This window comes from Astatotilapia calliptera, chromosome 11 (assembly GCF_964374335.1).
Source record: "Astatotilapia calliptera chromosome 11, fAstCal68.1, whole genome shotgun sequence".
NCBI lineage: Eukaryota > Metazoa > Chordata > Actinopteri > Cichliformes > Cichlidae > Astatotilapia > Astatotilapia calliptera.
The window spans coordinates 9,048,063-9,060,298 of NC_137432.1; the positions used below are offsets into that span (position 1 = coordinate 9,048,063).

At 41.6% G+C, this 12,236-nt stretch overlaps 1 protein-coding gene and 1 long non-coding RNA gene across 3 annotated transcripts; one reads left to right on the forward strand and one right to left on the reverse strand.

Moving 5' to 3' along the window:
- Positions 1–86: 86 nt before the first annotated feature.
- Positions 87–9,854, forward strand: LOC113031393 (glucocorticoid modulatory element-binding protein 1-like). Its single transcript, XM_080308246.1, has 10 exons — positions 87–767; positions 1,866–2,007; positions 3,519–3,577; positions 3,827–3,948; positions 4,107–4,210; positions 4,651–4,835; positions 5,152–5,298; positions 7,895–8,032; positions 8,271–8,387; positions 8,472–9,854. The coding sequence occupies exons 2-10, from the start codon at positions 1,883–1,885 to the stop codon at positions 9,008–9,010; spliced, it is 1,536 nt and encodes a 511-aa protein (XP_080164372.1). The 5' UTR covers positions 87–767; positions 1,866–1,882; the 3' UTR covers positions 9,011–9,854.
- On the reverse strand, positions 6,143–12,194 carry LOC113031396 (uncharacterized). Of its 2 annotated transcripts, XR_013912221.1 has the most exons (3): positions 11,228–12,194; positions 7,877–8,068; positions 6,143–6,457 (listed from the first exon to the last, which is right to left on the reverse strand). It is a non-coding gene; the product is annotated as an uncharacterized LOC113031396 (long non-coding RNA). The 2 variants fall into 2 exon arrangements; XR_013912220.1 differs by having other exon boundaries at positions 6,143–8,068.
- Between the last annotated feature and the right edge of the window lie 42 nt (positions 12,195–12,236).

Here is a 12,236-nt window from a genome sequence, read left to right on the forward strand (position 1 = left end):
TCCCTGAGGTGTTAATGGGGTTATTGAAAATGTGTATATATGCGTATGTGTATATACGTATGTATGGATAGATAGAAACATATATGTATATATATTTAAAAAAAAATACACATGACATATAATGTAATTGCAAGGAGGTATTTCTGTAGTCTATTGATACTAGATAGTGGAAAAGGGGTGGGATTAAATAATCTTATGCTTCTTCCTGCTCCTTTTTGAACATGAACGTTATTTGGAGTTGTGGTTGCTCGTTTTCCTTTTGTTTTGCTTTGTTCATTTGTCTCTTTTAATTCTATTTTGTTGTACTTTTTCAACATGTTCAAAATAAAGATTCAATCAATCAATCAAATATGTAGGTGACGTGAGGGTTGAGCCTGTCGTATTAAAACCATAAAGCTACACGTGTAACAAACAAAACCCAGATTGTTGAGCTAAGATATGTAATTTGTGTAATAATAATGATACTACTACTACTACTAATAATAATAATAATAGTTCTTGCGGATTTTCCCTGGATTGGAAACATGCTCTGAGGCTGGAAAGCTTTCAGCCTGTGCACAGCCGTGGAGGCGCTCAATCCAAGCCACATAAGAGCAGTCTGACCGATTTACACATCGCGTGCGAGCCAACCGCTTCTCGTGACAGCGGGACAGATGCTTCTCAGGCAAATGCTGCCTTCACTGCAGGAAGTCTAAGCGAAGCAGCACTGCGCATGCTATCGCACTTCTCTGACGACCGGAGGATGAATTATCCCCTGCTGTAAAACGGTGAGTAAAACTACGACAATGTCTACATACAGTCGCAGGTAGAGTGTGTGGGAGTTTGACACGGGACACGGTGTTTTGTGCGCCTTTTTATTTTTATTTTTTCAAAGAACAGGGTCGCGCGTCCCTGTCGGGGTGTGCGTGCCTCCGCACCAAGCAGACGTCAGTTTGAGTGGGTGCAGGAGTGTGAGCAAGGCACGCAACTGTTCGTGCTGTATGAGTTGGTGATCCACACTGTGTTAAGGCCACTTAATACAGCGTGGAAGTTATTAATCAGTGCTGTTATCTGCTCTTTACTGCATAACAAGCCTGCCAGCCACTGTGTCTCTGCTGTGGAATCACCCAAACAGTTTATAAATGAGTTTCTCCTCGGTGCCTTTCATATGTATCTGCTATCATCTCCTACTTATGTTGGACTGAAGTGATATAATAGAGAGAACCAGGCTCGAATGATTGCAAAGGCACTTTATTTATTATTAATCGGTAGCTTTTTACCCTGGAGCGGTTTCCCATTTCGCACTGACCGTATATTATCACAGTCCAGTGGGTACTTTGTTCACATTTGACCACTCCATAATGTGATTATGTGCCAATTTTTAAAGCAAATTCTTAAGGTGTTCTGTAGCCATAATTATAGCACACACATACACATACATATAGGCAGGCTACATGGCAGCATGCTTTGCAGACTGCTTTATTTCATCTGGTAACAATGCTCCTGCAGATTGCATTTGTTCAACAGACTGACTGATCTGATGTCAGATTATTCCTTTGACTGAATGAATTAAATAGATGAATATCCTTGAATAGACTTTGCTGTGTTACGTTTGTAGGCAGTGCTTTAGTAAAAGCTGTAAGCTTTTGTTTCAGTATTTACGATGTTCTTGTGCATTCTTAGCAGCAGCATAGGAAGCAAGGCCCGGTGATGTGAGGATTATGTCATTTTAAGCCCTGTATGGACTCATTTCTATGACAGTTGCATGCAAGAAAAGGCTGTTAGAGGGGGTGGGTGGGTAAAACTCAGTGATTTGCATGTGCATTAAAGCGTGCACACTTGTCATGTGGACGTTAACACGCCTGCTCGCCCTTTTCTGTCTGCAGCTCCGAGAAGAGAGGTGATGGCGGGTGCTCAGGTCACCGTGTCTTCAGAGGAGGTCATGACTGCGAGGGAAGAGGAGGGAGAGCACAGCAGTACTGAGCAAAAATCTCAAGTCCTCTTGCACCTGCAGCCCGTCCTGCATGGGTAAAGTGGCTCGTATTAATATAAGCGCTTTGTTTGTGTGAAGAGCACAGTGATCTTTGTGTTAAACAAATTATGTGAGATACATCTGTTGTTTAATGCAGACTTAATTCAAAGAACACAAAATCAGGCAGGTATACAGAAGATGACCACATCCTAAAGTGAGACACCTTAACAACTATATTATATTTAAAGGCAACCTTTCCAACTCTTGCTAAATAAATACAATGAGCATAAAAGGAAACTGAAGTTATTGTTATTTCACTGTTGATTCTTTTAGCTAACAGTCTTTAAGTTTCAGTATGGATGCATTCACAGATTGAATAGAATAGAATAGAATAGAATTCAACTTTATTGTCATTGCACATGCACAGGTACAGGGCAACGAAATGCAGTTTGCATCCATCCAGAAGTGCTTTAGTGATATAGATATATTACAATATATATTAGCAATAATATAGATATGTGAGTATATTACAGAAATGGGTCTATTATGGTATGTTATAATGTACACGGTATGAAGTATGTTGTGAATATTCTATAACTATAAGTATGTACAGGCTGTAGTGAGTACAAGCTATGTACAGGATATGAACAGGATATAAATATGAAAAACTATACAGAATATGAAATAAATAACTTTACAGAATCTGAGATATACAGCTATACAGAAATGGGAACTATGGAAGTTGTAAACAGTTGTAGGATTAAAAATTATCGAATGTACAGAATGATTATTTACACAGAGCTATACAGTAGTGCAGTTAAGATAAGTGAGATATAATTCCTACAGAGGCTATATAAAGTGCTAGTGGTTGTGAGTGGTGGTTCAGTCCATGTTATTATTGTGTGTTTGAGGGTACAGTTGTCCATTGTGGTTGTGTGTATGTTCAGTCCATGAGTTTAACGTGGGTCAGATGTCAGGAGGCAGAGTTCAGGAGTCTGACAGCTGTGGGGAAGAAGCTGTTCCGGTACCTGGTGGTCTTAGTCCGGAGGCTCCTGTAGCGCCTCCCATTGCCATAAAAAGACAGATTTTTTTGGGGGAAAATGTCATTGACAGGCATACCATCATGCAGGCTGACCTTCCTTTGACTATAGTAAAAAATCTCCCTTTATTATGCACTGAGTAGCACTGGTGGCTGCCAGTATTTTTATTGTTTGGAAATGTTTGGCTTTAGTTGATTTTTTTCTTAGTTTCAGTGTTAGTTTTAGACTTCTTAAATTATTATTGTATGGAGGCTGAGATTCTTGTAGACATCCAAAGTCTCAATAAAGACGTCATCAATGCTTTATCAGGCAAATTGTAAAAGTTTTTTTAAAGCAAACTAACAAATACTGACACTGAGGATATTTCCTCTATAAACAATACAAATGCTTTACAGTCCCACATAAAGAGTGACATCTGGTCGTTCTGTGTATACATGCAGCCAACTTGCACGCATTTTAAGAATATTTCCAAGGCTTGCGTGCAATAAATAATTATTTTATATGTGTGGATCTGTCGCCCTCTGCAGGATGAATGATGACATTGCAGACACTGGCACTACAGTCCTGGCCATAGAGACGCATCATGGTGAATGACACAAAGACATTGCAACTAATTGCTGAACTGAACCTTTCAAACACACAGCTTATTCAGTCTAACCGATGCAGTAAACGGAATAATGAATCTCTCAAGCTTCACTGTCATGTAACAGATATACACGGAGAGTATTGACAAACCTCCTGGGGTGTTTGCCGATTCTGACTTTCATTACTGCAAATGCACACTGTAATGCCGCTGCAGGCGGTCATGGCGATGTTTGTGTTCTGTAACGTTTAGATGACAGTGAAGCAGACGGAGATGAGGTCGAGTATGGCTACCCCATCACTTGCGGAGACAGCAGGGCGGTGCTGCTGTTTAAGAAGTTTGTGTGCCCCGGAATCAACGTCAGATGCGTCAAAGTAAGTTGATGTTTAGTGTGATCGTTTAATTATTACCTTATTATTACTGCAAAATTAATTTTTGAAAACCTTTCTCCGCGATGGCATTTTGGTCCCTTCTGTCTTATTACTCTCTCAGAAACATAATGTGTGCTGTCCTCCCTTTTTTTTTTTAACAGTTCAATGACGAGCTCATCAGTCCTAAGCAGTTTGTGCATCTGGCAGGGAAAGCTACTCTAAAGGACTGGAAAAGAGCCATCAGGCTGGGAGGAGTAATGCTCAGGTAGACTCATATAACTTCTTTTTGTCTGCTTTTTGTTGTAGAGCGGCGCACAGCTAAAGTCTCACTCATATAATTTGCAGCTGCTTGGAGTCTGTCAGGGTTTGCCGGTGCATTCCAGAGGCAGTCTGTAAGTGGCATTATCATGATAGCAGGATCAAATAGCACGGATGCAAGCTGCCGAGAAACACTTCTCACCTCTTTATCATGTTTGCGCTTGTTGTTGGTATTACTGTGAGATGGTACACAAAGCTCAAAAGGCCCTATCTGTTCTTTTCATCTTCATTCCTCCAGAGGCCAGATCAAGGCACTCTGTGTCGAGCACACCGCTGAGAAGCTATCAGGAACTCACTGGAAATTCAGTCCTAACATCCCCCCGTAGCTACGTAGCGTAAATATTTTCCTGGAAACTTTGCAGTGTTAACCTGGCTCTCCCCGTGCAGGAAAATGATGGACTCCGGCCAGATAGATTTCTACCAGCATGACACCCTGTGCAGCAACACCTGCCACAGCACTAAATTTGATGTGCTGATCAGCAGAACGCGGCTTCCTCCTGGGAACTCGGTGCAGCCGAGCCTGTCGTGTCTGGCTCTTGACCCTGTTGGAGGGCAGGTGTCTCCCGTGACAGGTAGATTTCAGTTGGCATTCAGTTTGCTGCTTTTTTTTTGCCTCCCACATATGCTTGGGCTGCTGCGGCATCACTCAGGAAACAGAACCTAAACCCTTTGGAAACCACTTGAACATTTACAGAAAAGAAACACAGCCTTAGGGTTTTTTTATTTTTTGGAAAGTAGTGAACGCTTTAATAAGCTTGACGTTTAAATATAAACATCAGCAATAAAAAGTTTGCTTTTAATGTTTACCTCACCACCGCACAGAAGAAAATAAAATCCAGAGAGGAGTGGTCGCATTATGGGTTTCACTGCATTTTGTTCCCATTTCAGAAGATGCACATAAGGCGGCAGAGGTGCAGGAGAGTTTGCAGGATAGGATTAGTGCAGCAGCAGAGTGGAGCAACGGTCCACGGAGGCTTCTAAACCCTGTAACAGCCAATGGACATGCTACCAAAAGAAAGCTGGCTGACGTACCTGGTAATTATAAGAACACGTGCATACACTGGGGTGCTTGTTGAATAGATTAATAACCTGCATAAGGCAGGTACGCCCTATTTTAAATAAAGATAACACCCAGATAATTACTGTTCAGCGGGAAAATCTGTGCACAGTCAGTCACTGTTGGAACCGGGAAAGCAGATGGCATCTCCTTTCATGATAGCCCACACAGCAGCAAACCGCTCACCTCTACTGCTCCACTTTGGGTGTTTAAGCAGTCGCCACATGGGTATATGCTCTGTTTAGAAGCCATTTAGTGGCTTACTGCAGTTTTGGGCACAGCACATGGAGCATGTGCAAGTCACATGTTTAACTGCAAATGTCTGTCAGGTTATATGCTAGAATATGTCCTGTAGGCTCCGGCATCATGAAGGTTTTATTTACTCCTGGCATGTGTTACTTTTCCATCTGTTAAAGGAAATGTTTCTTAGAAATGTTTGACTTTAAAAGTTTCAATGCTATCATGGGTGGAGGCACAACTTCAGCCCACAGATCTTCAAGAGGTTGTATGTCTGTGAGCCCTGAAACCTGCCCTGAAGGGTTTAAATGAGTCATCCTGCAGTCCATTTGTCCCTTGTGTCACACCTCTTGCAGCATCAATTGTTTGACCCCTCCACCAAACCACTGAACCTTTGAATCTGCAGTTGTGCCATTCCTGCAGACCGTCCTTAAAGAGCTGCTGACCCCATCTGACATTTCTAAGTGCTATTCTAACCAAAACTTTGATTTAAGGGTGTTTTAAGTGACCTTATCAGGTGCTCTTTAAAGTAGATGACAGTAGATATCGATGCATCTTTAGCCTAGAGATGCATCGATATTGGTACTGTGCAAAAGTCTTGACACACCCATCGTTTCTTTATATTTTGCTAGGACAAAGGGAAAAATGTGCCGAGATTTACTAAAATGTCAAAACATACATTGAAGTATAGTATATAAGTCAAAAACAGAGTTTGTAAAGTTCTAACAAGCTTGTAAGTCAATATTTGGTGTGACCACCTTTAATCTTCAACACAGCCTAAAACCTCTGATTCAAGCTTTTTTCAACTTTTCTTTAAGTAGTCTCGAGGAGGTTCTGGGCTCTGGGGAGGCCGATCCATGACCGATAGTGTTCCGTTGTGCGTTTGGTATCACTGTGATGCTGAAACATGAAGCCAGTGTTAGTCAGATTCTTTCCACATGGTATTACATAGCGGATCAAAATCTGATGGTGTTTTTCTGTGTTCAGAATTCCATCAAGTTTGTTGACACGATCTCCAACATTTCCATGAACCATGACAAAACCTTTCAATAATACTTTGCATATCAAACCGTGACATCTTTGGCATCTTCCATAAATCTAACACAGGCTGCTTGTAATAAACTCCATCAAGATACAATTTAAAATTAGTTCTTTGTCACGTGTAATGTTTTTTTTTATGCTTGAAAGATTCACAGGTCAATGTTAAACGACTTAACAAACAAAAGAAACATTCCACTAAAATCAGGTCAGGTACAAGGACTGGACTGAAAAACGTTTGAAAGACCTTCAGAAAACCTGGACTTGAACTGCTGCTCGCTTTAAAAATATTTTAAAAAAGTCTAGTTTCCTTGGAAGCAAAATAAAACGAAATAAGGAGTGGCTCAGCAATTTTGCACGGAACAGTTTGTGCCGATTTAAAAAGGTAAAACGTGTGGTGGTATTTTACAGATGGTTTTAATAATAAGAATAATGTTCAATATTGATATCTGAATTTTTTTACTTTCTAAAAATAGGTATAGGTATCGGCTCCAAATAAATTGTCAGGCTCTCAGTCCGGGTCCTCAGTAAAATAGCCTGAGATGGTTTAGTGAAGGGCAAATTGAAATGTGTCACAGCACATGGAGTGCTGCTTGTCATAGGGCTTAAAACATATAGCCAATTCACAGCTTACACCTCTACTCCTCTATCAGCTGCTGAAGAAATGCGCTGCTTCTCTGTAATGCACGATGTAAAGAAATGAATGAATTAAACTTCGGAGGGCCTTAAACGGTATTTGGAATATCTTCACCAGACATTCTGCATTTATCTCGACAGATTTTAAGCAAACATGAATTTGCATGCATTTCATATCAAGCATCTTTGACATTTTTACCACTTTCATGCGCTTGACTTGTTTTCCTTTTCTTTTGGCAGATCTCCAGTAATTCTTCATTCACTCTCAAATTCGCCTTGCCCTCCTTTCTCTCCTCTTGGAGCACCTCTTTTCTGACCCATTTTCACACTCTTTTGTCGTTCCCTCTGTCACATATTTGACATCCTCTCTCCAACTGCTGCATCACTCCTATTTCCTTTATCTCTGTATATTTGTTCCCAGTGTTTATCCAACCCTGACATATTCTGTTTCTGTTTTTCTTCTCTCTTTTCTTCCTCTTTCAAAGCTCTGACTCTCTCCAAATTTCACCTCCAACCCTATTTTTCTTGCTGCCTGTCCCCACAGCAACACAAAGCATTGTATACTTTTACACAAACTAACAAAACGAAAGGACAAACATGCACACACTTGCATAGATTTCTTGATATCCCATTATAACGCCCTACCTATTTGACCTCCTGTAGACGGGGTGTTGACTCTGTGGAAGGGTGTGGCAGACTGCGGGATGATGGGGGAGGTCCTATCCAGCCTCCAGAATGAACTGTTCAGCACTTTTAAGCGGGTGGAGCTTCGCAGTGAGAACGGAAACCTGCAGGAAACAGGTAAGTGCCCACAGTGGTACCCATCTAACCTCTGGACTGTGAAAAATGATTCAGTGTTGATGTTAATAAAACGTCAGCTGAGTCAAAACTTGAAAAATCAGGTTTCAAAAAGATTTTCAATAAAGGCCCCGCCAGCTAAATCTTTGAAAATTCATTGCTATTGATTTTGCAAACAGCTGACTTCATTGTGGACAAATCATTCAAAAGCCTTGTAGCTGACTCTTGATTATTTTGTTAGATGTCATGCTGCTTAATTCCTTGTGTGAGATGTTTGGGCTTTTGGATTCGGTGAAACAAGCCACAGACCTGAGGCGCAGCCAGACTGAAAAGAAAAAGATCCATAACAGTGTTTATGGTGAGAAAGCATTCAAAACTATCACGCGGCACATACAGAGATACCCCGATGAAGCGAATTAACGATAATTTTCTTCTTGTGTAGACTTCGATGAGCTCTCGGAGGACAAGGGGAAGCAGAGCTGTGATAAAGGGACATCTAAAAAAGCCGCATCACTAAAACACCCTCGAACTCAGCGTAAAAGCAAGACGAGCAGCCATCCCCAGAGCTCGCTGCCCTCTGTCAAATCAGCCACAGCGATCCAGCCTCATTCTATCACAGGTTTATGTGCTGCATCTTACCCTCATCTCACAATAAACCCTCAGCTCTTTGCCCATTTCTCTGCCTACACCAGCCAGCGTTGTCATGCTGAAACTGGCAGGACAGACAGGGATGTCCACAGTGCCACGCTGGAGGGGGACCGAGAGATCAGTGAGGCAGACAACCAGGAGGCGTTTCATGGGCTGGGAAGGGAAGGCAACAAGAGAAAGGACACATCAGGGATCCACAAAGAACCTGGACAAGGGAGTGTAAAGTTTTGGGAGGGATCTCATGTTAGAAGGGACGAGGTGACAGAAGGCTTGCACGACATTGAAAAGGTGATTATGGGGAGAAAGGCATCAAAGAAACATAAAAGTAAGTGAGGCAGACGACCCCAGAGGGATTCTGCGGGACTAATTGAGGGAATGTGCCGGGAACTGAAAGAAGACACGGAGCGGAGAAACAATTAAAAACAATATGACTTTGTCAAACTCTACTTTTTCCACAGTGAAATATGCAGTACAGACAGCGGTTAGTGGGGTTGTCTTCTCACACAGACGCTTTTTAATGTTCTTAAATGGAAATGCTGGATTTTACAGCATCAGAGGTAATACAACTGAAATGACTCGTCGATTAAGTGACCGACTGTCCCAAACCATTGTTCGAGTCATTATGGGTGTCATAATATGCCCTATTTTGCAATACGAAGATTTATTACTGCTTTTTGAGATTTTATATGACACCAGCACTTAACAGAAAAAATCATTGACATTTCAGGTGACAATGAACGTGTGCTGGTCTGGTTGTTTTTTTTATTATTATCACCCACATAGTATCAGTGTTTCCAATCCTTTACAAGTCTGCCGTCTTTGATGACACTCTTCCTCTAGCTGAACACTGTCACTAATTAATGATAGATTTTTTTAGCAACTTGTAAAATACTTATTTTGTTACTTGTGTTTTGCGATTTATATCTTTTAGATTTTGTGAAATATTTCTCACTCAGGCTGTGATTAGGATTTGACCACCTGCAGACACATCCTGCCTGAAGATGTATGGCTCCCAGTTTCTAATCACGCCCCTTACACTGAGTACTAACAAATACAGAATCTTGCAGTAACTATCCCCTTGCTAGTTAAAAGTAAGAAGGGAGAAATAGCCATCAAAATGACCTTGAGCGATAATGAATGCATTTTGAATAAAAACCTTCGCATTTTGAATTTTTAACAGCAGCAGCGTGTGAGTTTTCTTCAAGCGCTAACTTCACACCACTCAATTTACTGATCCTTTTTAAAGTCAGGGCGTTGATGGAAATTGGAAAACGTTGGTGGTTAATCTACTGACCGTACAGGCAGGAAGCCAATAAATTGCGCACAGAGGTCATTGTTTATTCAAAGTTTCCCTGCTGGTTTTAATCTCAGCGGCTTCATTCATCTCATTACTTCTCACAGTCAGATTGTTCTAACGTCTCACGCGGACACCTGTTACCTTACTGACCTCCTCACAACAGAAACGAGTGTATTTGAACAGCTTATCAGCCTGCAGAGGAGGAAACACTGCTGCTGTGAGTTCCCTGATCACTGTGTTGGACTTGCAGTTTCTTTTTGACAGCCGGTGGAAATTGTCCTGTTTTTTAAGGTATCGCCGGTTTGACTGACCGATCTTCAGCGTTTTAGGCCACACACAGTGAAGTACAGTAGCCTTCTCATGTTTGCCTCCCCGTTGCGTTTCGCTGTTTGTTTGCTTTTCGAGCTGCATGCCGAGGCCGCGTGGTAGACGCTGATGATTTGCCTTTGACAGCTTCTCTCAGAACTCTGATGATATGTTATTATCAATTCATGCACAACACTGCCTGGGCAGATGTAGTTGTTTGTGAGGCAATGTGAGTGGCAGCTGATAAAATGACTTTCATCGTAGTGCGGTTCTCAGCATCTCCGCTGACACCTGTCCTGCTGTTGGATTATTCGAACAGTATTTTGCAACATTCTATTAAGTTTAACACAAATTAAACTATAATGGAGAATTCTGAGCTTGTTTATATAAATTGCTGCTCTGTGGCTCGAATACTTGGAAGAAAAGCTCTGCTGTGCATCACGCAGGTGTAATTAGAATTGTTAGCCTGACATATATTGTGCTCCTTTGGTTAAATTAAGTAATCGGCTGAGCGTCGTATCATTCATCTGTCATTCCGGGCTAACGGCATTAAAGTCTGCAATGTGCTCTCATGTTTGGACTTAGATGCATCTCTGTGGCCACCTTTAATTTAATCCACGGCCTTAGTGCTCACACATCGCAGCAAAATGAATGATGATTAGCCTGCTTAATGGCATCTTGATCAAATTGGGGGTCCTGGAGCAGCAGCTAAACGTGTCAGCTTTTAACCTGAACAAGAGCGACTGTCACATCAGCACTTACGCAAGACGTTTAGGCTGGGAAGAAAAAAGCTGTAATCAAATACAAGTGCACACGTTGCTGGATGGAAAGAATATCCAGGAATTCATATTCAAATACACAACTTGTGTTTTCACACACACCAGACAGGACAAGCAAGACAACCAGATATGCATTTATATGTATCAAAGTCACGGTGGGGTTCTTACCTCTTTCCATGTAGTCGCTCCATCTGTGTTTTATATTTCACTCTGCATGATACCTGATTTCTGCCGTCCATTATATCAGGTGGACTCCAACAAACACAGCCAGCTGGGGTTGGAGAGAAAATGTAGTCTCATTAAATGCAAATTCAATGCACACAACATGACAGACCACATAATTTATGGAGAGATATGCTTTGCACCTGTCATGGGTAGGCGTGAAGGCATGCTTACCTGTCTGTCTTGTGTGAGTATACGTCTTACCTCAGCTGTAAAACAGTCGCTAACATGACAAAAAAAATCTTTTTTTCCAGGATAGTTTGTGCATTACTTGATTCATTAGTCCTCAGGTTGCTGATATGATTTTAAAACATGATTTAGCATATTTAAACAGGAGTGAAATTAAAATGTTTAGTTTTAATTCTCAACTGTGTGCAGTGATGTAGCTTTAGCTGGAATAATAAGTAGGCTATTCCTCCGCCTGTAGGCATTGTTATCAGACTCCTGTACCTGTGTTTGGAGCCTCTGGCCAGGGAAGATTAGAGAGCTTCTCCTTAACATTAAATATATGAAAAGTATCTCACTGTCTGAGCCAAATCTAATCTCTGTGCCTGGACCTCTTAAAGCAGCGTGACTAACCTTTCTTTAAATCTTACAATCTACTTTTACACATGAGATAGCACTTTGAGGCAGTGAGGTCAAATAAAAGAGTCGCAAAAAAGTGATTGCCAACTAAAGGGTTCTCACAAACATACAGGTATAGAGACACACAATCTCTCACATTGTGGGGTTTTGCTTCGCCGACGTTTGAGCACCTCGGTGCCATTGATAGATCTGACCGCTTGGAGGCGCCCGGCTCATACTCTGAATCCCGCGGAGGGCGAAGTGGAGGCTGGGACTGAAAGTGGGCTTGAGAAAGAAATCTCTCCCCTGAAATGTTTACCCTGACGTCAGTTTGCAGAACTAGCTCTGCCCTGTCTGCTTCAGTGTCTCCGAAACTCCACTCAGTCAGATT